Consider the following 27,672-nt stretch of genomic DNA (forward strand, 5'->3'; position numbering starts at 1 on the left):
TGAAGTGAGACAAACCCCAAATCAGGAGATTTTAGTAGAAAACGATGAGATTGTGGTTTGGGGGTTTGTCTTTTGTTATTTTTAACTCCCCCTGTCCCCCCCCCCCAGTGTGTGTGGGGCCAGTTACAGGGTGTGAACTCCCCCTGTCCCCCCCAGGCGTGTGTGGGGGCAGTTACACGGTGTGAACTCCCTCCAAGGTGTGTTTTGTGAGGCAGTTACAGGGTGTGAACTCCGCCTGCCCCCCAGGGTGTGTATATGGGGCAATAACACTGGTGATTCTGCCCCACTGCAGGAGCTCATTGGCTGTTCATGCTGCAGAAGTTTCCAGCTTTGTCTCAATCTCCAGCATTGTCATCAATGAATTCTGGGCCCGCCCGGCCCCACATCTGCAGCTCCAGGGGCTCCTTCTACAGCCCCTTCCCCTGCCAGGGGCTGCAAGGATAGAGGGGGTGGGGGTGGAGCAGAGAGTGGACTGACCCATTGTTCACAGGGGGGGAGGAGCAGAGAGTGGACTGACTCACATTGTTCACAGGAGGGGAGAGGGTAAATAGTGGAGAGCGGACTGATCCATTGTTCATGGGAGGGGAAGGGGGAAATGGAGCTGCCCTGAGTGACTGGGCTCTTCCTGCCCCCTCCCGCCCAATGAGAATATTGTCCGCTGCTTCCCCTCCCGCACCCCAAAACTCCTCTTAGCCTTTGAAGGGAGGGGGAGAGAGCTCAGCCTGCATCCTGCAACAGCCCTGATTGGCTGCCCTTCCCCAGGAGGCGGGGGAAGTGGAGAAGGGCAGCCAATCAGAGGGTTGCAGGGCTGACGGGTGAAGTCGTGTGGCTGGCGAGAGCTGGGGACGCTGCACCGACCGTTAGTGATTCACAGCTGCTGTTTGATCATTGCAGGGCAATCGTTAATGGTGAGCTGCCTTCTCAGCCCTTCCCGCCCAAGGAGCTACACAAAGCCAGGCAGGCAGGGATCAGGTCGCAGGCTCAGCTGGCGTCGGGAGCCAACCTGCGGCTGCTGGCTGGGGCACTGGGGGGGAAGCTGGGGGGGGGGGCATTCTGGGGACAGATGCGCCGGGGCTGAACTTGCTGAGCTGCAGACTGTGCAACTCACTGCCAGAAGGGGGGCGGTCAGGGAGAATCACAAAGTCCATTAAATCCTATAAACACAGGGATTGCCCACGCAGTGCTGAGATGCAACTGCCTCTGGGGTGGGGCGCAGGGGCTGTTTAACAGCCACACACTACAGCATAGTAAGACAGGGAGTGAAGCAGAATCCCTTGTCGACTTGCAGTCCAGGTTGAATGGAACTGGCTGGTAGCGCAAAGCCAGGCAGGCGCCCCTGAAAATAGCCCTCAAGAGAAACAACAGGATTGACACGGCGCATGTGGATTTGTCCAGGAGATGAAGGGTTAATGAGGAGACATTCACCCCACCCTGCTCCCTGCAGCACAGCGCCCTCCCAATCTCTTCCCCAACAGCCTTTCCAGCAGCACCTGTGGCGTCCCTTGAAGTGCCCCCAGAGCCCACCCTGCAACACAGCGACGCCCATTGACACCAGCGACGCCCATTGACCCCAGAACCCTTTTGCAGTGAAAGGGGAAGGTGCATGTGCCTGTCGAAGGAGAGACACAAACATCTCCAGAGGGCGACCTGGCACTTCCACCTTTCCTCAGCCCCCTCCCCTCCCCTTCCCGTCTGCGTCACACCAGCTTCACCCACACAAGAGCTTTTTCCGCTCAGAGTTTATTTTTTTCTTTTGCTGAGTTGGCGATTTCGCATGCCTGGGAGGAAACGTGAGAAAGACGCTGGTGGGGGGTGGGGAGCTCAGAAAGCAGCAGAAAGGACCCTGGAGTCCTGACTCCTACCCTGCCCCCGGGCTGGCTGCTGAGCGGTTCTTAATTAAGGGGAGGCGCTGGATGGCTGGAAGGTGTTGGGAGGCTGTTTAGCTCAACGGGGAATTTTCTGGTCTGGCTCTCAGCGAGCTGCTGTGACACCCTGCGGGTGTGAGCGAGAGCACGAGTCTGCCCCCTTCTGGACAGAGTCAGAATGCCACCTATGTGCCATATGCCCTATATGGCCCACAGCGAGTTCCCTGTAGCCCAGAGGGTCAGCTTGTTGGTACGAAGGGGTCTGACCTTGCAACGCTGCTTCTTTTGTGGCTGACAATGGGGCCCCTGGGCAGCAGCCCCAGTGGGGAAGTGGGGGCCATGGAGGCGTGGCTCATGGATGTGGGCGGGGGTCCCTATGGAGCAGGGTGCAGGCTGACAGGCTGGCCTGGGCTCTGGGATGGGGCTTTCCCCAACTGTTCCCATTCTGTGTCTGGCCAGAGGGCATTCCCCAGCATCCTCCGCTCTGGACCTGACCCCAGCCCCGCTCCCTGCTGAGGAATTTGGAGGTCTGCCCCCCGAGCGAGCAGTGGGGTGATTCCTGGGAGGTGGGTGGAGACCTGGGTCCTGATCTGGAGAACAGGGTCCAGATTGGGGTGGGGAGATCCCTGAGAGCCACAAATGCTGGGGATAGCTCTGCACCACAATGGCTGGAGACCGACGGGGGTCACAGCGCTGAGGTAACACGGGGGTGCACAGTGCCTGCACCCCATGGAGGCTAACAGCCAACTCAAGCTGCTGGCTGAGGGAGCGACTCCTTTAGCTCGGGGTGGAGTGCAGCAGGCATACTGCTGTCAGGGACGCTCTGCTGCTCCCCGCACTGCGATGTCATTTCTAGTTGGCCCTGCTCCCCCACCCCAGTAAATATTGTGCAATTCGCTGTAGAGATGCAGGGACCATGGGCTGCGGGGGGCGGCGGGAATCGTTTTTCCATCCAAGGAGCCAGCTGTTTTTATTGTGGCCAATCTTGGAGCGAAGTTCAGCGCTCGGGCTGTGGGGATGGGGGCAGACAGCGGGCCAGGGTCGCTGCTGGTCGAAACTGGTGTCAATGGGGCCAGGGCCCCAGCTGGTGGAAATCAGCTGTCTCTCCATCAGGGTCCATGCAGCAGGGCCCCAGCGGGGTTCTGGACAGAGCGCTGTGAGCTGCAGGGGGGTGACACAGAGTTACCCGAGCCGGGGGCCTGGCCCATGGACCAGAAGCGCTGGCCTGTCATGGGCTGCGGAGCTGCGACGGGCAATGGGCCCCAGCTGCTGCTCCCAGCCTGGGCTGTCCTGGGGTCAGCTCTTCGCCGGGACATTCAGAACTCTCCAGCGCTGCCGCGGCACCTAGGGGCCACTTCTGGCTGTTTATAAAGGGATCAGTTCTCAGCTCACTGAGATGCAGCCGCCTCTGGGGTGGGGCGCGGGGGCTGTTTATACAGGGATCCCTTGCCCGGCGCTGAGATGCAGCCACCTCTGGGGTGGGGGGCAGGGGCTGCTGAACAGCCATGTAGCAACAACACAGAGCAGTGTGGAAATGAAGAAAACAAATAACAGCTCCAGTCGGAGACCACAATGGGACTGAGACGGGTCTCAACCCAGCTGAGCTAAGGGAGAGCTCCCTCAGCAGCTTGCAGCAGTAGGTCTCTTAACCACACAGCCGTCCTGGTCACTAGAGGGCAATAGAATTGATCACACAGCGCCAGAACCCTGCTGTGTCTCTCCAGACAGGGGGCAGATGAGAACAGAGATCAGGGCCCCATTGTGCTGGGCGCTGCGCAGACACACAGACACACAGTCCCTGCCCAAAGAGCTCCTCATTGAACCAGGGACGATAACCTGCAGTGAAGAGGGACTGACCCAGGTCACTCAGGGAAGTCAGTGGAAGAGCCAAGAACTGACCCCAGAGCTCCTGAGTCCCAGCCCATGGTTTGAACGAGTCGCCCCCCCAGTTTGGTGCCAGGTTAGCGTGGGGATAATCTCTGCCCCCAAGGCAGCCAAGCAGGGGGCTGAGCCCCACACCCCCACGCTGGGCCATGCTCTGCTCTGCTCTGGGGAGTTTGGCCAGGTCCCTCTGCCTGCTGGCTGGGGCGGGGGGCAGGGACACACTGGATGGAGGGGAGGCTGGGGGTTAGAGTGGGGATAGACCCCCGAAGGACAGAAGGACGCGGCACATACGGACCTGCCATCCTCTCCCCATTCATCCTGCCAGGCCAGTTCCCCACCCCGGACCCCGGCTCCTGACATCTGCCCCCGCGGGTGCCTCAGGGGACGGGGAGACGGGAGCAGCGTGGGGGGGCTGCTAGCTTGGCCGTGCCCAGGGCTGGGGGTGTATCTGATCCATCCCTCCGTTCCTGGCTCACCCTGGCAGGGCCGGTCCTGCTCGCTGGGGTTTGCTGCCATCTCCTGGCCGGCTGAGGAAAGGTGGGATGGAGATCCCCAAGGCCTTTCACACACTGCCCCCCGCCCCCGCAGCAGTCTCTATGCCCCCCCCAATTCCCTGGGAGTCTCCCAGTTCCAAGCCAGGCCTGATTCCGGTGCAAGTGAGCTGCTGTCTGCAGGGGGCTGGCGCAGTCTCATCTCCCCCTCCCCGGAGCTGGGGATAGAACCCAGGAGTCCTGACTCCCAGCCTCCCCCCCCATCCCCAATCTAATCACTGTTATCAAATTCAGCCTGGCTCAGGGGCGGGAATGGGACACAGGGCCCTGCCGCTCTGGGGGGCGCTGGCTCTGATCCAGCCCCAGGGCAGGGAACAGGGCCTGGGCCTGGTATGAAACGAGTTTGAGGGGGTCTCAGCTCCAGGGTGTGTGGAGGTGGCAGCTGCCCCCATGGTCTGCGCAGTGGGGCACCGGGGCTGCCAGGGCCACAGAAACGGGCTCCCAGAACGTGGGGGTGGGGGGAGCCGAGGGGCTGCCAGCTCCCAATGGGCCTCTGGAAACAAGAACCAGGCTGAGGCGATGCAGGGCGCTGACCCCTGGGGGCCACGTTCGTTCGCATCCACAGTGATGGGGACTCCCAGTGCCCCGAGCCCCCATCCCCCCACAGCTGTCTGTCTGGGTCGGTGAGTTGAGGTGTGGGTGTGCACAGCGCCCCCTGGTGGTGGAAATAGCCAGGACTCCCCGGTGGTGACCATAAAGGTGGATTCTGTCTTGGGGGCTGATGGACCCTGACCCAACCGAGCTGTTCTCTGGCTCAGCAGCGTCCTGAGGCCACCACTAGGGGGCTCCCTAGATGCTGGGCTGACACAGAAGGGGCTAATGAACAGAGAGTGGGTGGGGGAGGAATAACCCTAAAGAGCCAATCACGCACCCCTGTGCCCCCTGGCATCACCCCACCCCCTCAAGCATCCCCTCCCTGATCCCTGGCATCACCCCCCACTCCCTGGCACCTTCCCCTGGCACTATCCCTGTCCCCAGGCATTTATTGCCCTGCCCGCCGCGCCATTCGACCCCCCGCCCCGCCTGCCGCGCCCACCAGAACAAAACCACCCAGCGCTCGGCCCCTTGGTTCCAAGAACTCTTGTTTCCTTTATTGTTTGAATTTCTCGTTTGTAACTCAACAATAGTTGCCATTTTTTTTGTATTTTTTTTTGTTCTTTTTTTTTTAAATGATCTGCATCGTCGTTATTGTTATAATTCTTTTTGTCTTTTGTTCTGTTTAATGCACTCGACCCAAAATTGGTTTGGCATATTGAATAGAGGAAGGAAGGAGCAACGGAATTCCAAGGGAGAGACAGAGAGAGCAGGAAAGAACCAAGGAAAAGAAGGAGCGAAAAGCGCGGACAGGGGAGGAGACAGATCGGAACCACCGCCGCGCAGCGAGGTTAGTACAGGCCCCAGCGCACAAAGGAAGCTGAGTTCCCCACAGGAGATAGTTGCCCGTCGTGTGCAGCCCTGAGGATCTCACTGGCCCATGGTTTGGGGTGACGCGGGGGGCGGGAGGCGAGGTCACGTCTAAAGGCACAGGGATTCTTCTGGCTTTTTCAGCCAGCCAGGATGCACTGCGGCTCCAGGCGGGTTGGCGATGGGAACCGGGGCTGGGCAGTTTGGATGAGGCACTAGGCTGGGTTCTGTTTCCAGCTTTGCCCTACTGGGTGACCTTGGGCAAGTCACCACCCCGCTCTGTGCCTCAGTTTCCCTTCCCCAACTCTTGGCTATCTAGAGAGTCAGGTCTTTGAGGTGTGTGTGTGTGTCTTGTAGGTCTGCGCAGCGCCCGGCACAACGGGGGCCCCGATCTCAGTTGGGTTGTGTAGATCTGATGCTCTTGTTATTTGGTATTTGAGTTTCTCTAGTCACCATCAGGTGGTGCTGAGGGTACCAGAAAATCTGGACAGGTTCCTCCCCAGCTGTGGCTGCCATGGAAGGCCTGTCCCAAGACCCAACAGGCAACAGGGCGGTGCTATTCTTCAGGCACCCGCTGGGCAGCCCTGGTCACACGTGGTGGGATTGGGCCAACGAGGGGTGTGATGGGAAAGGGGGAGCTAAACCCACAGGGCCTGGCACAGGAAGCACCCGCTAATGAGGACAACAACCTTCTACTAGCTCCCAGCTGGGAGAGCTGCACCCTCAGCTCAAGGAGGCGGGGAGGGTTGGGTGCCTGAAGAGCCCCAGGTGGGTCCCCATGGGTGGCTGGCCATGTGGTGTGACTAATCCCCCCCCTTATGCCATCTCCTGGCGAGGGAAGGGCTCAGAGACACCTTGTCCCCAGGCAATGGGCAGCAGCATCTCCCCCATCCCCTGCTGCAATATGGTGGTGCCTGCACCACCGCCCCCTACTGGCTGGGTGTAGAATTTGCACAGGTGGCTTTGGGCTCAGCAGGTCATGGGTTCTAATCCCCCTCATGGGGCTGTGGACTCTGTGGGGCTGCAGCTGCTCCATCCCAACTTGGCCCATGACCCCAAGGGAAATGGAGTCACCAAATAAGCACATCTTCCTAGCCATTGGCTAACAGCTAGCCAATCACAGAGGAGATCTCTGATGGAAAGGTGAGGCACAGGCTGCTCACAGGTGGACGGAGCTGGAGTTAGAAGCTGATTGGAGAGCTTGAAGCTCCGCCTTCCCAATCAATAAAGGCGTTTGAGGGGGTGGACTGACCGGGGGGGGGGGATCATGGATGACCGGGGTGGGGGGCTCATTCAGCGGTGCGGATGGCAGCAGGATTTTGTGGCTCTCTGGCTTCAATTGCAGCTCGGGGCTGGGAAGGGGTTAGGGGCCTGGGTCAGAGGGGGGCAGCCAGGATGGGTTGGGGGATGAGGGAAGGGCCCTTCCCCGACTTTAAAGGCGCTGGAGCTGGGAGTTGGCCCAGGCCCTCAGCGTAACACTAGTCCCAAAGAGATGGGGGGCAGGCTGAGCCGGGAGAGCAGGGCTCCCCATGGCTGGGGGCCAGTTTACCAGCAAGAGAGGGGGAGCACAAGGGAGGAGCCCCCCGAACTGGGGCGAGCGATTGCCCTGACGGTGAGTGTCCTACCAGGAGCTACCACCCATGAAATAAGAGGCTGGCGGGTGTGGGGGCTAGTGGGGGAGATGGGAGGAGGGGATTAAAGGGAGGTCACCCCCACAAATCAACCCCCCCGATACACTGTACCCCCACCCCCGATCCCACTCTCAGAAGGGCTAATCCTCCCCCCCACGATAAATGAAAAGAGCCATGTACAAAGAGAGCAAGCAACATTTGATACGTCGGAGCACAGGCAGGGTCCCCCTGACTGCCCAGTGACAGACACCCCCTTGCCCTCCCTTAGATCAGAGCTGGCTCGTCAGTCAGCAAGGTGGGGGGCTGATGGGTCCAAGCCCAGACCACGCTGCCATCACCACTGGGATTAGAACAAGAGACCTTCACCCCAGAGCCCGCCCCCACCCCAAGAGCAGATACATGCTACTGAGGGTCAGCAGGAGGCGGTTAGAGCCGCTGCAAGCCACCAGGGGGCGACGCGGTCAAATGCACTGAGCCGGGGAATTGCATTGAAAGGAGGGTCCCTGCTAAAGCCCCGCCCAGAGATGGGGAGCTGCGGCCAACCCCCAAGAGCAGCCAAGTGACAAGGGTCCCGCAGGCGTCAGCAACACCTAAAGAAAATGGGGGAGGGGCACCGGTGCCAGATCAGCTCAAGGGCCTGGATAGGAAGCCACGTTAGAGCCACTCTGGTACAAAACCCAACTGCATCCCCCTTTTGTACCCCAATAACCCCCGAGACACGACTGCACCCCCCTGTTGCACCCCAATAACCCCCGAGACACGACTGCACCTCCCTGTTGTACCCCAGTAACCCCCCGAGACACGACTGCATCCCCCTGTTGCACCCCAGTAACCCCCTGAGACACGATTGCACCCCAGTAACCCCCCGAGACATGACTGCACCTCCCTGCGATACCCCAGTAACCCCCCGAGACACGACTGCACCCCCCTGCAATACCCCAGCTCCGGGAACCCCCCGCATAGGGTCTTTGGCCCTGGGGTCTCTGGCCAGAGCACGCGAGGAGCCCATCACTGCGCTATCTGGGCTCCTGCCTTGTGGAGGAAAACCACCAATAGTTTTCAGCTCACTCTGCTGGCGCAGGGCATGGCTACGAGTGCCAGGGGGCACATGCCACTCCCACAGGTCGCAGTGGGCACTGGGGGTAAAGGCTGCACTAAGTGCAAGGCGATGAAGAACTGGGATTATGCACTAATCCAGCTACAGCTCATGGGGTTCAGGCCAATGGGACCCAGCCCAGCTGGGCTGCTGAGGGGCTCCAGTTTGGGCCGTGCCATGCTCTACCCACCCTCGCGATAACCTGCCAACCCGGGAGCCCCCCTCCCTGAGCACTGTTGGCTCCCACTAGGGCTAGCCGGAGGCAGCCAGCCCCTCACTCCGTCGGGCATGTCTTTGGTTTTGGGGTGGGGCTAGGTCTGCTGAAGGGCTGCACCTCGGACGAAGAAACGTCCAGGCGGCACCAGCCACGTGCGAGACGGGAGGGCATAAGGCTGGTTGGTTTGCCGGGTTGTGAGCAGAGGAATTTCCAACCCCCCAGAACAGGAGGTGCAGAATTGACCTCTCCCTCCAAATGGATCTGGGCGTTAAGCCCCAGGAGAGCAACAGCCCATGCAACCAAATCCATCTGTGACATGGACACGAGCCCCAGTTGGACGGCTGCTCCCTGGGAGGCGTCGCGAGGCAGCCGTCCCAACCCCCAATCGCCCTGCAAAGATTTCATAGGCGCAAAAGTCACATGGCTCCAATCGCCCCCACCCTCAGCTTTCAAAGAGCCTCCAAATGCAACACCCAGCAAGAAAACAAACCTGCTGCTTAAACGTCCCCCAGCGTCTTGAAAAACCCACCGTCCAGCAGGGCTGAGCCCGGCTCAGCTAACGAACTCATTGCACTTGTGACGGGAAGGGTGAAATGCAGGCTCCCGGAGCAGACTGGGAGGCAGGAATGTCCTACAAACGCGTGACTGCCCTGACTGTACAGGCGAGGGTTGGAGACCAGACCCCAGACCAGTTCCCATCAGAGGATTGATGGGCAATTCCCTTTGCAGGATGGCTGGGAATGGCTCCCCTCAGTGCAATGGGAGCTGGAGCTGTTCCCATGCCAAGGCCAGGATGGCTGGAGAAGCTGTGCTGTGTTATCCCAGAGGTGCAAAAGGGATTGTGCAGCTGCTACCCCCATCCCACCCTCTCGTCTCAGGCTCTGCTGGGCATTGGACAAAAGGAGGAGGCTGAGGGGGGAATGAGCGGGGTAAGTCATCGGTTGTTGAATAAAACACTCAAATATCCTAGAGCAATATTTCCGAAACTTGGGACGCCGCTTGTGTAGGGAAAGCCCCTGGCGGGCCGAGCTGGTTTGTTTACCTGCCGCGTCCGCAGGTCAGGATGATTGTGGCTCCCACTGGCCGCGGTTCGTTGCTCCAGGCCAATGGGAGCTGCTGGAAGCGGCGGCCAGTACGTCCCTCGGCCCGCGCCACTTCCAGCAGCTCCCATTGGCCTGGAGCAGCGAACCGCGGCCACTGGGAGCCGCCATCGGCCGAACTTGCAGATGCGGCAGGTAAACAAACTGGCCCGGCCCGCCAGGGGCTTTCCCTACACAAGCGGTGTCCCAAGTTTGGGAAATACTGTCCTAGAGTAATAGACTTGGACACTGCATTGACTCTGGTGCAAGCCGCGGTGTTCAGGGGAGAACCCGGGGGGGGGGGGGCGGTCCCGTGGCCTGGCATACAGCTCCAACGGAGCCACTGAAGCAGCCCTCAGTATCCCAGGAGACTTTGCAGGCCAGTTTCCCTGCATGCCTCAGCTGTCCTATTGGCCACTTGGCTTGGGCGGGGAGCTGCCAGCCATCCTGCCTGTGGGTTTTGCTCCAGCGAGGTGGGACGATGGCTGCACTGAAACCCCTGAGTTTCACGGGCACTCAGCTCTCAGCGATGGCCCTGGTGGTCGAGGGCTGGTTGCTCTGCATGGGGGCAGGGGAATGACACTAGTGGGTGGTCCATCTATCCCCACCAAGACCTAGAGCTGGAAAAAGCTTCTCAGGGCCTATCCAGCCCTTTGCCGGCCTTGTGTCTGGCCAGAGACCACTGGCAAGGGCAACACTGTAAATATCACCCATTTGTCACCTACACCCTACTGTTCACCCAAAGCGTTTGCTGGCCACTGGGAGGGGGAGCTTGAGTTTCCCAAACTCCTTGGGCCCCATCCCCAGCGGGGTGTCAATAAGCATAGCTACATGGACGCCAATGGCGCAACATCCATTCATACCAGCTAGTGATCCTGCCCCTTATGTCTCCACCCTTCTATCCAATGTTTAAGTCACTACATCCCAGCCGTTGAAGCCCAGGATCGTTCTAAAACCCCCCATGATCTCTCACACGCTCTCCAGTAGTTCCACAGGCTGGGAGAAAAGGAACCAGAAAGCGAAACCCTTCCGCACTCCATGAAGCTGAACCACACGCCCACCTGCCCCTTCAACTCGACCCCGTCAAATGCCTTCCAGCCCAGAGGGATGCAAGTAAATAACCATAGACTTAAGAACTCCTGACACCCAACAGCCCTGGCCAGAAAAAAAAGCAAAATAAATCCCAAACAATTTTCCTAACCTACAGTTACAGCATCTTTGGGTCTTACAGTAATTTTTTTTTTACCCACAATTCCACAGTGGCAGTGAGTGAGAAAATGACCGATCCATGTCAAGATGTATGAAAAAAGTACCTTATCCAGCAGGAAAAGGGAATGTTGAGAAAGTCACAGAAATGACGCATTATATGTATATATTACATAAAAATTGTGCCAAAAACAGTAATTTTTTTGTTGTTTTTTTTGTTTTGATTGTAAAAAATCTGCTCTTAGTTTTTGCGATCCCTTCCCCTGTCTTCGTCAAAAGGGGAGGGGGTCTCCTTGTTCCCTTCACCTGTCCCCCCCAACAGTCAATGGGGCTGGAGCAGAGGTCAGTATATATCTATAGATATATAGATATATATTTTAATTCCAGGACACAAACTGTTCCCTGGGACTGTGGTGGATTGGTTGTATTTTTTTGTTTTAAATCCCTGTTTCATTTTTCAAGGGATTCCTCAATTCCCCTTTTTGTTGTTTGTTTGAAATTTCATATTTACAGCATTTCAATCTGTATCCCCGCCCGCCTCCCCTGAATTAACCCTCCACCCCACCCTAAGCTCCCCCCCTCCCCGGCGAAATGACGTATTCATGTGATATTGGCTCCCATGGTCTCTCTCGGGAAGAAGAGGGCGAGAGAATTCAGAGTTGTGCTTGAAAAGGGAGAAATTTTTGTTTTTTGTTGTTTTGTCCTTTGAAAGAAAGAAAAAAAAAGTGCCGTTTGGGTTTCTGTTGTTCTTTTGCTCAGAGATGATCCGACTGATTTGGACGGGAAAATGGTTCAATTGTCAAATTGCCCCCCCAAAAAAATCCTCCCCAGCCTCATCTTGACCCAACCGAGTTCAGACAGCAGCTCCCACGAGGCACCTGACTTCTGCATGTCTTCAGAGGAGGAAATAAAAGCAGAGTTGGAAAACGCAGAAGGGGCAAGAGCTGCAGGAGTTTCCGAGCTTCCCATTGAGCCATAGGAAAACGGCGTGCGCATCTTGACCGAAGTGGGGCAGCGGCAGGCGAGAGTGGGGAATGTGGATTGAACAATTACACTGACGGCCCAGGAAGAACCCCTCGGCTCACGGTCTCCTCTGCCAGCTCCCGGAGAAGGACGGTGATGTGTGTTTGATTTGTGAGCTGGGAAGGGCGTGTGTGTGTGTGTGTGCGTGCCACACAGCAAAGGAAAACAAAAATCCAAATCAAAGATGGCCACCTCAGCGCCATCTCCTCCTCCGCTGGAAACAATGTTGTGCATCAGCCCTTCCTGGTGCCCAGGATGCTTTTGAAAGAAAAAAACTGCACCTCTCTCCCGGTCTCCTGCAGACTTTGCTGATGGCTTGGCATAAAAAAGAACCGAACTCAAAACCCTGTCAATGAGTGACTTTAAGAGTCCCTTCCCCACCGTGCCTCAGTTTCCCTCAGCTGACAAATACTGGAAGGTCAGCACCGGATTCAACATAATTTCTATCCAGACCCCAAACAATCCCCACCCCCACCTCTCTCTCTTGATATAGCTCTCTCTTTATAGCTCTCTATATATCTATACAGATTATGGTTTTTGGCAAAGTTCGTATAGAAGACAGTGGAGGCCATAGGAGGATGCTCCATCCGCCTCTCTCTCTCCGGACCAATCGGATCCCTGTTTGACATCGCCAAGGTGCATACGTGGGGGAGCAGGGATGGCCTATACATGGGTGCCGGTGTGCGTGTGGGGGGTTGTTCTCGGGCTCTGATACAGGCCCAGCCGGCCCCTCCCCCATGGTTCTGATCCGTTTCTTAACACGCCTTAAAAAGAAAATTGGTTTCCCTGCTCCACTTCTTTTTGATCTTCTCTCCCCACAAAACCAACGTAAAGAAACGGAAGAGGGATGACCTTAAAAAACGAAAAAGTGAGATCCTGTCATCCGGCCCGGTGCCTTTTTCATTCCTTCCTTCCCGCCCCTCCTCCTTCCTTTCCTTCAAAAACAAAAGCAGCAACCCCCGATTTCCACCCTCCCCTCTCCGCCAGGTGGGCAGGAGGACGCTAGACAAGACGGCCCCCCTTCCCAGAGGAGATTCACGCCACCTCTCCTCCTTCCCCTGGCCTGTGTCCTTCTGCAGCGCCCACCCGTCTCTCTCTCAGCATCCCAGGGCAAAAATTAAAAACGCCAGGCCACGGCCCGGGGGGAGGGGCTCCTCTTGGCAAAGGTGGGATGAGGCGGGGGGAGAGTCGGCGGCTCAGGACGGCTCCTCAGTCCGCTCCTGGCTTTCAGAGACTGGTGACCAGCTGCATTTGACCGTCTCCCTCCGGCACTGGACCCTCTAAGCCGGCTTGAACCAAGTAGCCGTCAGTGCTCGGTCTCCGGACCTGGTAGTAGGCTTGGAGCTGGCTGCGGGGCACCAGGGCGGGCCGGTTGGTGTAGTAGATTTCGTTGATGGCTTGGGTGTGGGGGAGGATTTCCCCCACCGCCTCGGGGCTGCTGTCCGGGTAAGGGGAGTCTCTCAGGTTGGTCATACTGGTGTACAAGGAGTCCCTGTTGGGGGAGGGGGCCTGGCCGTCTCCGCCCTCGGTCAGGTCGGCCGTGCAGCTCTCGGACTCCTCCAGGTCGCTCTGGTAGAGGATCGACTGAGCCCGTTGCAGCAGCAGCGGCTCCTCCAGGGCCTTGTACATGAGTTCGATCTCCAGGTTCTCCTCATGGCTCAGGGCCGGGCCCTCGGGCGCCGCCGCCTCCTCCTCGCCGGGCCCGCCGCCGCTGGGGGGGGCGGGCGGGCCAGAGGGGTTGCTGGGCTCGGCCGGGCCGGCTCCCCCTGGAGGGGGTGCCCCCTTGACCGTGCCGCCGGCACCCCCGCGCAGGTTGTTGTGCACCAGCTCCGAGATGATCATCTTCTCGAAGGCCGGCGGCGTCGCTGAGGTTGCGCCGGCAGTCGGCCATCTTGGCGCCCTCGGCCGGGAAGTCAGCACTGCGGAGGGAGTAGCTGTTGTTGAAGTTGCCGTTGAGGGGCAGGGTGTCCATGCCGCAGGCGTCCCGGCTGTTGTTCAGGGGGTGCTCTGCCGGGGGCGGGGCAGGGGAGAGAGAGAGGGGGAGTTAGTGGGGGGCGGGAGGGAGGCACCGGGGAATTAGTGGAAAACGGCAGGGGGTAGGCGTGAGCAGGGAGCTCAGCGAGGGCTGTGTGGCAGGGTCGGAGGTCGCCCCCCCCACCCCCCCATCACCGCCATGGGGGTGATTGGCCCAGAGCTCCCATGTGGTGTCTGATCCAAGACTCATCAGCGGTGCCAGGCCGGACCCAGCCTCAGGGGTGGAAATGGGCCACGGCTGGTTCCCCCCCCATACGCCCCCATGGCTGGTTTGCCCCCCCCCATACACCCCCATCTTCAGCCAGAGCCAGGTGTTGCTTTGAGCTGGGCTTTCTGATGGGAGTTGAGAACCCAGCCCCCCAGATCTGGGGGGGGCACAAGCTGGCCGGACATAGCAGAGCCCCACTCCCCTGCTGGGTGGGGGGGCTGACTCCCCAATCCAGTCCCGTGCGCCTCCCCTAACACACATACCTGCCACCCCCCAACCTGCAACCAAGCCCGTGAGGGTCTGAGATAGTGGACCCCTTTCCTCCCGCCTCCAGCTCCAAAACATTGGGACCCCGAGTGCTGAGATCTGGGGGACCCATCGCCCGAGTTGGGGGCCCCCCCCGTCCCTGCTCACAGAGAACATTCTGCTGCTCCGGCGCATCATAGGGGGCAAGGCTGCCTTGCTCTGAAACACCAAGTATTGACTGCTGGTCAGATACTGGACTGTACAGACCAAAATGGTCCATCAGGAGGGTGATATGAGACTATAGGGACCATGGGGCTGATCTGGTTCAACAGGTGGGTAGTACAGGCCTATAGGGACCAGGGGTCCGATACGGCTCAGCAGGAGGGCGATACAGGACTATAGGGACCACAGGTATAATCGAGCCCAGCAGGAGGGCGATATAGATGCGTTCCCATAGGCCATTAAGACACGGTCCCAGCGACAATTGTTCAGAGTCTCCCTCTTTTGTCCAAGGCAGTGAATGCAAGAGTTGAACCCCATTATAGAACTGCCCAGAGCGCCCCCTGCTGGGAGAGGCCGGGACTGGAGTAGCTGGGAGCTCCCCCCACAGCCAGCATTCCCGCCTTGCTCCCCACAGCGCCCCCTGCTGGAGAGACCAGGCTTCACGCCAGCTCCTGGCTGCCTGCACCGTCGTGTCCTGGCTCTGCCCCACCCCCAGCCTGCCAGTCAAACTAGCAATGAAGGAAACATTACTGCGAAATGGAACTGGAAAGGAGGGACGTACTGGACTCTCGGAAGCTCCCTGCAGGTGGCGCCAGCGAGTGGAGAGGGGGAGACAAGAGAGAGAAGGTTATAGGGCAGGCAGGGACAGCACCCCAAAAGCAAACACTGCCCCCCCTGCCCATGGACCTCTCTGTGCTTCCCTACAGCACCTCCTGCTGGGAGACGACGGGGCTGGAGTAGCCAGGACCCCACCCCACAGCCAGTGCTCCTGTCTCGCTCCCCACAGCGCCCCCTGCTGGGAGACGCCGGGGCTGGAGTAGCCAGGAGCCCTCCCCACAGCCAGTGCTCCTGTCTCGCTCCTCACAGCGCCCCCTGCTGAGAAAGGCACAAGACTCGAGAACTCCCTTCTTGGGAGAAGATTTAAGGGGACCACACCACACCCCTACAGGGCTCCCCCCAAATACCGAGCAGGAAGGAAAGTGGGATCCCAGTAAGTGGGTCCCCTCCAGGGATGTCCCCAGACCGGGTGTGTCCTCGCACCTGGGGGTGGATGAGGGGGGCGGGGGGTCTTACCTGGGGAGTTGAAGACGGGGGGCGAGGAGGGGTTGAAGCCCACGGACTCGGCGATGAGGGTGTTATAGGGGCTGGTGCCGCCCCGGGTCTGCAGCACCGGGTTGGTCAGCAGGTGGTTCCCCATGGTCCCTGCACGGGCAGCAGAGGCAGGTGTCAGCTCCCCTGCAGGGCCCCTGAGGCCAAGGGGTAATGGGGAACGTATCCCCCCGCACCGCTGGGCACCCAGCCCACCCAGCACACCACGCTGAGCAGGGCTGGCTGGGGCAGTGCAGGGATCTGAAGCCAGCAAGGGAGAGAGTCCAGGGGCTGCAGAGAGCAGGGTGGGGGCCCTTGGGGGGGTATCACCTGGGTTCAGGGTGGGGGTACTGGGTGGGGGTGCTGGGTGGCGGGGGTCTCACCTCGGTTCAGGGTGGGGGTGCTGGGTGTGGGGGGGGGTCTCATCTCGGTTTAGGGTGGGGGAGCTGGGCGGGGTGCTGGGTGGGGGGTCTCACCTCGGTTCAGGGTTGAGGTGCTGGGCAGGGGGTGCTGGTTGGGGGTCTCACCTCGGTTCAGGGTGGGGGTGCTGGGCAGGGGGTGCTGGGTGGGGGGGGTCTCACCTCGGTTCAGGGTGGGGGTGCTGGGCAGGGGGTGCTGGTTGGGGGGGTCTCACCTCGGTTCAGGGTGGGGGTGCTGGGCAGGGGTGCTGGGTGGGGGGGGTCTCACATCGGTTCAGGTTGGGGGAGCTGGGCAGGGGGTGCTGGGTGGGGGGGGTCTCACCTCGGTTCAGGGTGGGGGTGCTGGGCAGGGGGTGCTGGTTGGGGGGGTCTCACCTCGGTTCAGGGTGGGGGTGCTGGGCAGGGGGTGCTGGTTGGGGGGTCTCACCTCGGTTCAGGGTGGGGGAGCTGGGCAAGGGGTGCTGGGTGGGGGGGGTCTCACCTCGGTTCAGGGTGTGGGTACTGGGTGAGGGTGCTGGGTGGGGGGGTCTCACCTCGGTTCAGGGTGGGGGTGCTGGGTGGGGGGGGTCTCACCTTGGTTCAGGGTGGGGGAGCTGGGCAAGGGGTGCTGGGTGGGGGGGTCTCACCTCGGTTCGGTGTGGGGGGTGCTGGGTGGGAGGGTCTCACCTTGGTTCAGGGTGGAGGAGCTGGGCAGGGGGTGCTGGGTGGGGGGTCTCACCTCGGTTCAGGGTGGGGGTGCTGGACAAGGGGTGCTGGGTGGGGGGGGCCTCACCTCGGTTCAGGGTGGGGGTGCTGTTGATGTCCCCCGCCATGAAGCTCGACTCCGTCTGTTTCCGGACGGTGTCATTCCACATTCTCCGGATCCGACTCTGTGAGAGACATGGGGGGTGTTTGTCGGGGGTGGGGGGAGCTCAGACACTGACACCCCTGGCTGCCTGTCCCACCCCAGAGACCCCAGCCCTGCCTAAGAGAGAGTCTGGCACCTCCCCCCACCCCGCCCCCATCCCTAGGGAGGACTCTGTCCCCAGCCCCCCATCCCACCCCCTGCACTAGGTAAGGTTCTGTCCATCTGTCCCCAGCCCTAGGACGGGGCTCTGTACATCTGTCCCCATTTGCCCCGCCACTCCGATCCCATCCCCAGCCCAGGGAGGGCTCCATTCCCCCCCCACACACACACAGCCCAGGCAGGGCTCTGCCCCCCGTACCTGCGTGCCCGTGTAGTAGCGGTTGTTGCTCCGAATGGCTGAAGTCTTGAGGGAACCGAGTGTGGCCCCCGGGGGGCTGCGCAGGCAGCAGGACGCGTGACGCAGGCATTTACTGAACTCCCTGTGCACCTGCGGGGGGGGGGGAGAAGGGGGGGGATGACAACCGGGGTTAGTGCACTGGGCTGGGAGACCCCCTGTTAGCCCAGCCCTGGGCTTCCCCTCCAGTTCTGCCGGTGCCCCTCACTCATGACCCGCAGCCCCTGCTAGCCCAGACCTGGGACCCCCCAGCTCTGCCGGTGCCCCTCACTCCCGAACCGCACCCCCTACGACCCCAGCCCTGGGCTGCCCCCAGCTCTGCCGCTGCCCCTCTCCTGGCCGAGGGCAGTGCCTGACCTTCTTCTGCAGGGCACAGTGGAAGACGAAGATGAACATGCCCTGGAAGGCGTTGAAGGTGGTGAAGAGATAGGCCATGACGATGGACTCCTTGTTGATGAAGAGGAGGCCGAAGGCCCAGGTGAGTCCCAAGAGGAAGAGGAGAGCGATGGCGCCCAGCGCCCAGGACCTGCAGGGGAGAGACACAGAGAGTTACCCATGGCATCCTCCGCACACTTCGCCCGGTGCTGAGGTGCAGCCACCTCTGGGGTGGGGCATGGGAGCTGTTTATACAGGGACCCCTCGCCTGGCACTGAGATGCAGCCACCTCGGGGCTCACCCGTGGCCTGTCCAGCCGGGGCTGTGGCCAGTGCAGTGTGTCCCCAGCTCCTCCCGGGGGTGGGGGCGTCAGTGGGGGGACCCCAGTGCCTGCCGACCTGGCCTCACTCACTTGATGTTGTCCAGGCGGCTGGAGTCGGGCTTGAGCACGGCCGTGCTGCGGCTCATCTTGTGCAGCGTGATCATGAGGAAGAGCAGGTTGACCTGGGGGCAGGGGAGCCGTGAGACCCCAGCTCGGCAACAGACCCGCCCCCTGCCCCTCCGCCCCCTGCCCCCCTTGGCTGGGAGGCCTCCTCTCCCCCAACCACTCGTGCAATCACTCCCCCAGCCGCCCCACATTGGGAGGGGCTGTGTCTTTGCCCCTCCCCCCGCGACCCCTCTGGGAGGGGCTGTCTCCGGCCCTCCCCCCGTGCTGTGACCCCTCTGCCCCACTCTGAGAAGGGCTATGGGAGGCTTTCTTTTCCTGTTGTACGGGGCCCATTTCTGTGAGCCAGGATATGGCTCCCAATGGCCACGTATCCCCCAGTGGGGGTTAGTGGGTTCTGGGAGGGGCTTCACAGACAGGGCAGAGACAGGCCAATGAGACTGAGAGCTCTGGGCTGGGGCTGGGCTGGGGTGTTGGGGTTAGAGTTAGGGGACAGCGCCCCCTGTGGTGTGAGGGGCCAGTGGCTGGAGCTGATGGGAGGGGCTGGGGGGCTGGGACTCCTGGGTTCTAGCCCCGGCTCTGGGAGGGGAGTGGGGTCTAGTGGTTACAGCAAGTGGGGCTGGGAGCCAGGACTCCTGGGTTCTTGCCCCGGCTCTGGGAGGGGAGTGGGGTCTAGTGGTTACAGCAAGTGGGGCTGGGAGCCAGGACTCCTGGGTTCTAGCCCCGGCTCTGGGAGGGGAGTGGGGTCTAGTGGTTACAGCAGGTGGGGCTGGAAGCCAGGACTCCTGGGTTCTAGCTCCGCCTTGGCAGTGGGAATAATGATGCCGATCCCTTCCTGGGGGGTTGCCTGAGGCTGGGGGAGCAGCCTGTCACGCTGCGGGCGCTGGGACGTCTCTGCGTTCCCCCCACAGCACCTCTGGACTCACCACGATGATGAAGGAGACGGGGCCAATGAAGCTCCAGATGAAGTAATTGTCCACTCGGAGCCAGCAGCTGTGGGAAGTCAGGGAGGGAGTGTTAGCTACAGGCAAGCTGACTTGGTGGCCCCATGGGGGAGGACACCCAAATCTCCCTCACCCCTTCTGGGGCTGCCCCAGGAAGCTGGGCACTGCAGAGAAGCCCACCCAACAGCTATGGGGCACAAGGACCACTCTGGATTTCCCCCATATGCCTCAGCACTCATGCCACATCAATGCCAGTGCCCTGGCCCTGACCAGGGCATATGGGTTTGTACTTTTTTGGTATTTTCCTAAAGGACGGTGAAGACTCATTGGACGGAAACACTTAACACATGTTGATTTGCATTTAAATGTATCTGTTACACTCCATTGGGCTTGCTAAGCAGGACGATTCGCTCGATCTAGCCGAATTTATTGAAGCAAGTCTATAGCTTCACATGCGTCTCTTTAGAGTCTTGCTTTTTACATTTTTGTATGATGTTAGAAAATGGTGAATGACGCATTTCTTATTCACCAGAGTCATTTTTTACTCGGGATTTGTGTCAAGCTGCCTTGGGCTGGAAATTGGAATTCAATTAAAAAGGCACAATTTTTAAAATGCTTTTCATGATTTAGTTAAATAAAACTCCCTTAAACGTGCTGGGGAAAAAGCGAATTTCTCAAACCGTGGTTTCCATTTAAACCAAATCAATTTATGAAACGAAGGGAGCATTATCCGCAGTTAGTGAATCAAAGTGATTGTTTCAGGTCACCCTGCGCATCGAGATTTTAGAACTAGTAGATCTCATCCTCTCACACTTGGTTTTATTCACAGATCGGAAAAGGAAAACAAGCTCTCCTGCGTTTTCAACTCCCAGTTGGGTTTTCAACTTTGAATGAACTGAGCTGAACTCGTTGGATAAAATGCAAGGAAGCACACAGATAAGGCTACTGCTATCACGAGCTGGTTTAGTTCTTCAACAAACTCCAGTTCCAGGTGCTGAGCCAGTGACTTCCACCACTTCAGGGGTTTTGACTTTCTTTAAAGTTTGGCAGCAAACGTTTACTGCTGCCTATTATTTTTGTAATTTGATTACAATTATTGTAATAGATCAGAATAAGTTTAGGCCTTAACATCAGTTTGTCAATTTCAAATTCAATTTTGAATAGCTTTGTTTTTATAGAGAAACAGGGAATTAATTTCAAAAATGAGATTTTAATTTGTTTTTATGTCAAATTTTATCCAACCTGCCGCTGGGACTCACACCCGTTGGGGTCATAGCCCCGCCCATCTGGGCACTCATGCCCCACCCACTAGCACTCATGCCTTCTCTGTGCCATAGCCCCACTCTCCACCACTCATGCCCCATTGCTGTCTTAGTCCCGCCCCACCCCATCACTCACACCCCATCAGTACCTTAGCCCCGCTCCCGGCACTCCCACCCCATCAGTGCCTTAGCCCCGCCCCCAGCACTCCCACCCCATCAGTGCCCCGCCCCAGGCATTCACACCCCATCAGTGCCTTAGCCCCGCCTCTGGCACTCCCGCCCCATCAGTGCCTTAGCCCCGCCTCTGGCATTCACACCCCATCAGTGCCTTAGCCCCGCCCCCAGCACTCCCGCTCCATCAGTGTCTTAGCCCCTCCCCCCAGCACTCACGCCTTGTCGGTGCCGTAGCTGCGGTAGTCGATGGCGGCGGCGATGCCCACCACGAGGGCCGGGAAGCAGTAGCCGCCCAGGTAGTAGTACTTCTTGCGGGAGTACTCGCTCTCGAAGACCTCCACCAGCATGAGGTAGAGGTGCACGCCCTCCAGGCACATCCAGGAGAAGGCTGCCAGGAAAAAGTAATGCAGCAGCCCCGCGAAGATGGGGCAGGCGATCTGGGGAGGGGGAAGAGGGACAAGGGGGTTAGCGATACAGACAGGGATCCCTCGCCCAGTGCAGAGATGCAGCCGCTTCTGGGGTGCGGCACGTGGGGACTGTTTATACAGGGATCCCTTGCCTGGTGTTGAGATGCAGCCACCTCTGGGGTGGAGTGCGGGGCCTGTTTAAGAGCCTTACAGCAACACAATCATGAAAGAGGGGACAACACAATGAAACTGCAGGGAATTTTTAGGGGAGGCGGAATGAATGCGGGGCCGGCCATTCCTGCAGCACAGCGCCTCCTAGCGCCACGCTGGGGCCCTGGGGTCAGCCGTGAGGGCCAGGGCAGGGCACCCCCTGCTGGGCCCCACCTCGTACTGCGTCTTGTCGATGCCGATGAGGAAGAGGAGCTCAGCGAGGAAGAGGCTGATGCAGAGGTTCTTGTGGATGGTGTTGCGGTCGGTCTGCAGCCCGCGCAGGAAGCAGAAGGTGGAGATGCAGATGGCCAGGCACACCAGCGAGATGACGATGCCCACCCAGGTGATCACCGACAGAAGCAGTTCGTTGATACGGCCCTGGTACTGGGGCGGCAGGAGAAGGGTGGTTAGGACGGGCGTCCCCGGGGCTGTTGTGCTGCGGGGGAGCCACTGCCCAAAGCCGGAGCTCACCCCAGCACCCTGGGGTGCTCCCCTCCAGGCACCCCTCCTCCATCTTACCAGGGATCTTCCCCACTCCTGGTGCCCCCCCATCTCCCTGGGGATTCTCCCCCTCCCCTCCTAACCTGGACAATTCAAAGATGCACCCCCCCAGCAATGCCTCCCCTCCTGAGCACCCTCCTTCCTCTTTGCCCCTTTGCCGACACCCTCCCCCCCACACCCCATCCGGAGCCATCAGCTGGGATTGGAGCTGGGACGTTCTGCAATTTGAGCTAAAGGAGCAGTAGGCTGTTATCCTCCGACCAGCCACTAGAGGGGGGCAGTGTACACAGACCAGCCGTTGTGGGGGACACACACTGTGCACAGACCAGTCTCTTTGGGGAGGGGCGGGGACAGCGTGCACAGACCAGCTGCGGGAGGGAGGGGACAGTGCACACCGACCAGCCCCTGGGGGGGTGACGCTGTGCTCAGACCAGCCGAGGTGCCCCCAGTGCCCGCCCTGCTCCCGAGCCCAGGCCCTTACAATCTCGCGGTGCGCCATGAGCACGGCGAAGTTGGTGAGGTGGCTGCAGGCGCAGGTCGTGTGCGTCTTGTTGGTCTCCACCAGGCGGCAGCCCTGCGTCGACCAGTAGCCCATCATGGAGCGCTCCGAGTAGTTCCAGAAGGAGCAGTTGGCGTTGAAGTGGTTCTTCGCCTGTGGGGAGCAGCCGGGGGGGACGTGTCAGTGACAACGGAGGTGATGGGAGCTCGAGCATCACAGGGGACCCAGGTATGGAGGGGGGGCATAGAAGGACAGAGGGATACACTGGAATTCGTGCGTCCAGATTCTCATTGAGAGCACCCCAGCAGCCCAGCGCCCCCTGGTGCCAGGCTGGGGTGTGTATGGGGACGGGGCACAGCCAGGGCATTGGGGGCAGCACCCCAGCAGCACAGCGCCCCTTGGTGCCAGGCTGGGGTGTGTATGGGGACGGGCCACAGCCAGGGCATTGGGGGCAGCACCCCAGCAGCACAGCGCCCCTTGGTGCCAGGCTGGGGTGTGTATGGGGACGGGGCACAGCCAGGGCATTGGGGGCAGTGCCCCAGCAGCCCATCACCCCCTGGTGGCTGGGGCGTGTCTCACCTCCAGGTGGGAGAGGGTGAAGATGACGGGGTCCATGAGGAAGACGCGGCTGGACTCCTTGTTGATGGAGGCGGCGATGACCTGCGAGTTGACGACCAGGGCGGGGCTGGGGGCGCCCGCCTCCCCGCTCAGCTTGACCGTGGCATTCTCGGTGGAGAGGAAGAAGCCCAGGTTGTTGTAGAGGATGAAGACCACCTTGACCACCCCTGGGGAGGAGAGGAGGGTGGTTAGTGCCGCTCCCTGGGGTTCCCCCCATGCCCAGGGCGGGGGCCTGGCCCCCACTCACCATTGCGGCTGTTCTGCTTGATGGTTTTGGCCGAGAGCTGGATGGAGTTCTCGCTGGCGTACTCCTGCGGGAAGACCAGCTCCTGCACCTGCCCCTCCGTGTTCAGCACTGTCACCTCCAGCACTGTGGGGGGAGAGCCGTGTGGGCGGGGGGGGCGTGCTACCTCAGCGATGCAGCCAGGCCGTCCCGCACACGCATCGCACGCACATGCATCCATCCTGCATCTGCATCCGCCCTGCACACACATCCGCCCCGCACACGCATCTGTCCTGCACCCACAGCCGTCCTGCACACACATCGCATGCACATGCATCTGTCCCGCACACGCATCCACCCTGCACACGCATCGCACACACATGCTTCCATCCTGCATCGGCATCCGCCCCCCACACGCATCCGTCCTGCACAAGCATCCATCCCACACATTAATCCATCCTGCACCCGCAGCCGTCCTGCACTCATCACATGCATCCATCCTGCACACACATTGCACATGCATCCATCCTGTACACACATCCATCCTGAACATGCATTTCATGCACACGCATCTGTCCTGCACATGCATCACACACACACATCCATCCTGCACACGCATCCATCCTGCACATGCAGCTGACCCGCGCACACATCTGTCCTGCACACACATTGCACATGCATCCATCCTGCACACGCGTCCGTCCTGCGCATGATTGCACACACATCTGTCCCGCACATCCATCCATCCTGCACATGCATTGCACGCACATCTGTCCCGCACATGGGTGGAGTTTGCTCTGAGAAACACCAGCTGCCCCAGACACCCACCAGACCCCCCTTTACCATGCTGTGAATCAAGGTCACCCACCGATCCAATCCCTGGAGGACCCAGGAATCCGGGCAAGAGGCCAAGCCCAAGCTCATCTTCCCCACCTGCCTATTGGTATTGGGGATAGTGGGGTCTCTGCCACTGTGGGCCAGGATCGGCCTTGCGGATCCCCCTCCACCTCCCTAACCCTAGAGGACCCAGGCATCCAGGTGGGAGGCCTGACCCAGAATCAGCTTTCCCTTCTGCCTCTTGGGGACGAGGACGCTGGGGATAGAAGGCGATTATTGGGGTCTCTGCCTTTTTGGGCCAGGATGAGCGTTCCTGCCCCCCCCCCATCACTACTCCCACTGATCCCTGGAGGACCCAGGCATCCGGGCTTCGGGGGAGCCACTCACCCACGTTCTGCCGGGTGGTGACGAAGCGCGCGGGCTCCTTGACGTTGTCGGCCAGCAGGAAGGCGCCCTCCTCCAGGATGTCCAGCAGCATGGTGGCCGTGTGCACCTGCTCCGTGGCGTTCATGTCCTTCCACGACTCCAGCGCCTCGGGCCGCAGCAGATTGTCCACGGTCTCCACCACAGCCTGGGGGCGGGCAGGTATGTGTGTGTGACACGGCTCAGCCCCGCGCTGGGCCCCACACCCGAGAGGGGAGCCGGGGATGGGATTCTCAGACAGACTCCGGGGTTCCCTTGGGCGGGGCAAGCTCCCCTCTACAGCCGCAGCCCCTTCTCTCGCCCCCCAGCCTGCCTGCCCCGATGCCCCAGGGCACCAGAGCTACCCCCACCCCAATCGGAGCAACCACTCGGCCTCCTCCCCGTGCCCCCTTGGCTCAGGGCTAGGGGGGTGAGTGGGTGTCTCTCTTGGCCAATAGCCAGCCCTGGAACGGGGGCTCCACCTCCGCCAAGCTGGGGTTGGGAGACTGACAATCTTGCTCAGTCTCTAGAGTTTAGACGGAAAATTTGTTTTTATTTCTTAGATAACAAACTTGGATCTCGATGCCGGCTACTAACGTCGAGCTCTATGGCTGCTACTTCTAATCACTTACAATCGGTCTCCCTGTAGTTAACAAATCTGGTTTACATTTGACCCAAAACAGTGGGGCTTTGGGTGAAGTGCTGGGGGAATCTCAGCTCAGGTTAACAGGGGCTGTTGCAGACTCCACTACCCTTTGGTTGGAGTGATGAACTGATCAAGGAGCTTGCACTGTCCAAGGGAGCCTTGAGCGGTGTCAGACGGTATATTGCTGCGGTGCAAGGCCGGGGTCTGGGGTGACGGGCAGGTGCCTCTCTCTGTACGATTCATGAGTGGCTCAGGGAGCTTTCACACAGTCTAGCTGGGGGTGGGGCTCCACATGGCTGAGTGATCAGAGCGCCTGGAGGGGTTTGCTGCTTGTCACTAGCAAAGCATTGTGTGAGACAGCCCAGGCTGGAGACTTAAGGGGGCACAGCGGTCCCACAGTTCCAGGTTGTACCCCAGGCTCCCATCACAATTCCCCTCTCACTCCGTGGTGTAAATCCGGAGTGACCCTCCTGCAATCAGTTATGTATCTCGGGGGCCAGCTGATTAGTGTTGGGGAGCCTAGGAGCCCCCCCACTCACCTTGATGTAGTCTTTACAGGTCCGCTCTCGCTTGTGCATCTGAAGGCGCCAGACACGTGGAAGGCAGAGCAGGGAGGGAAGCGGGGAACAGACAAGAAGGAACGGTCAGGGCCAGATCCCAGCATCGAGGGTCCGGGCTTTGATTCTCTGGGATACGTTCCCACCTTGGGGCCTTGGAGCCAAATCTGCGCTTCCTGCATCAGATCCCTGCTAGCCCCAGTGTCAGTCACAGGTACCGGTCGATAACCATTGGGTAACTGACAACGAGCCAATACCCATTGGGTAACTAGCCATTAATGATTGAGTAACTAGCCAATATCTAGCCGATAACCATTAGGTAACTAACTGTTAACCATTGGGTAACTAGCTGATAACTAGAGGCAATGACCATTGGGTAACTAGCTAATGACCACTGAGTAACTAGCCAATAACTAGCCAATAACTACTGGCTAACTAGCTAAAATTAGCCAATCTTTGTTCGATAACTAGCCCATGACCACTGGGTAACTAGCTGAGTGCAATGGGGCCTGTCGCCAATCCCAGCTGTGACCCCTGGAGTGAGTGGGGGGCCCAGGCTTTCAAAAGCCAGCCGGCTGCCAGTGGCTGGTGAGAAGAACGACCCCCTGAAGAGAGCGCATCACACTGTGACCCAGCGGGCTGGCCCCCCGCGACGGTGGGACAGCCGCTCGTGAAGGAACGTCACCACGTCATGGCGTCGGATGAAGAGTTGTCATCTCGTGATGTGACGCAGTGTCACAAAACCCGTCAGCACATCGTGACATAACGTAGGCGGCTCCAGTAGGAAGCCTCACGTCCCGATGGCATGTGAGGACACCACAGAGGAGCACCCTCCCGTCACGGCACCGTGTGATGACATCACAGGTGGGCGCCCTCCCGTCACGGCACCATGTGATGACATCACAGGTGGGCGCCCTCCGGTCACGGAGCCAGGTGATGACATCACAAGGACCCCTAACGTCATCGTACATCATGATGACACCATTAAGAAGTCAGGATATCAACATACAGAAACGGCCCCGCGTGGGGACGCTGCAGGGGTTGGCACGGAGGAATAGACCTTTCTCTGTGTGATGGGATGTGAGAGACGCCCTGGCTTTGGGGGTGGGGTGGTTCCATAGGGCTCCCCCTTAGGGGGTTAACCACACAGGCCCTGCCAGAGCACCCACAGCCTGGGCACCCCAGAGCTAATCTACATGGACACCTCCCTACAGCCTGTTGCCCAGGTAGCATTATCCTCATTTACAGATGGGGAAACTGAGGCACAGAATGGCGGAAGTGACTCAGCCAAGGTCACCGTCAGGGACAGAACCCAGGAGCCCTGACTCCCAGTCGCCTGCACCTTGTTGTAGTTCTTGCCAGCCGACTCCCTCTCGATGGGGCGCAGCGCCTGCAGCTGGGCGTCCAGGATGTCCAGCAGCTGTTCCATCAGCTTGACGGAGGAGCTGACGTCGCCGGCGTAGATGGGTCCCCGCGTGTGCCGCGCCAGCTCGCTGGCAATGTTGGCCGCGTTCTCCCCGCTCTTGATCTGCCGGGACAGGGGGAAGAGACCCTGATCAGCCCCGGGGAGCCGGGTCCCAGGCCCAGTTCTCCCCACACAGGGTAGGAGTGCCCCCTTGCCCTGCCCCCGCAGGGTACAAGCGACCTGCCGGATCCTGCCCCATAGGGTAGGAACCATGCTCCCCCCAGGCTCTTTGTAGGGTACAAGCCATGCCCTGGGTCCCACTCTGTAGGGTACGAGTGATGCCCCCCAGCTCCCACATAGATTATGAGTGGTGACCCCCCAAAGCAGAGAGGCGAGTATGGAGGGCACAGTAGGCATGGTGGGCACAGGAGGGTGGGGGAAAGGCGGGGGCCGCGGTACCTTCTGTGCCACCTGGTTGACCCAGGGGCTGGTGCAGTTGCTGAGGTCGGGGCCGCGCGGGTTCCAGATCCCCAGGGCCGGCAGGCACTGGAAGGAGGCGATTCCTGCGGGCAGAGAGAGAGGCGGGAGGCACCGGAGAAGGGGAGAAGGGAGACGGCCGGGGGCCCCCCTGTCAGCTTAGCCCAGCCCCAGATTCCCCAGTGTAGGCAGGGCCCATCCACGCCCCCTAAGGGGTACGTGGGCTTTGGGGGGGTCTCTGCTTTGGGGCGGATGCAGTGCCTGAAGGGGCAGCA

The 27,672-nt window shown here is 60.0% G+C and overlaps 1 protein-coding gene across 1 annotated transcript in view; it reads right to left on the reverse strand.

The window, feature by feature from the left end:
- Nucleotides 1-5,365: 5,365 nt before the first annotated feature.
- The window catches only part of LOC101935740 (adhesion G protein-coupled receptor L1), a 98,034-nt gene continuing 75,727 nt past the window's right edge, over nt 5,366-27,672 (reverse strand). The window contains 18 exon segments of the mRNA XM_065576221.1: nt 5,366-13,810; nt 13,812-13,963; nt 15,229-15,246; nt 15,741-15,869; nt 16,947-17,043; nt 17,380-17,508; nt 17,773-17,941; nt 18,203-18,294; nt 19,162-19,228; nt 20,832-21,052; nt 21,407-21,616; nt 22,215-22,385; nt 22,812-23,017; nt 23,098-23,220; nt 24,298-24,481; nt 25,498-25,536; nt 26,858-27,043; nt 27,380-27,483. Of these exon segments, the coding sequence (XP_065432293.1) occupies nt 13,184-13,810; nt 13,812-13,963; nt 15,229-15,246; nt 15,741-15,869; nt 16,947-17,043; nt 17,380-17,508; nt 17,773-17,941; nt 18,203-18,294; nt 19,162-19,228; nt 20,832-21,052; nt 21,407-21,616; nt 22,215-22,385; nt 22,812-23,017; nt 23,098-23,220; nt 24,298-24,481; nt 25,498-25,536; nt 26,858-27,043; nt 27,380-27,483 (2,924 nt within the window). The 3' untranslated portion in view covers nt 5,366-13,183.

The sequence above is a fragment of the Chrysemys picta genome, chromosome 22 (assembly GCF_011386835.1).
Source record: "Chrysemys picta bellii isolate R12L10 chromosome 22, ASM1138683v2, whole genome shotgun sequence".
NCBI classification, from domain to species: Eukaryota; Metazoa; Chordata; order Testudines; family Emydidae; genus Chrysemys; species Chrysemys picta.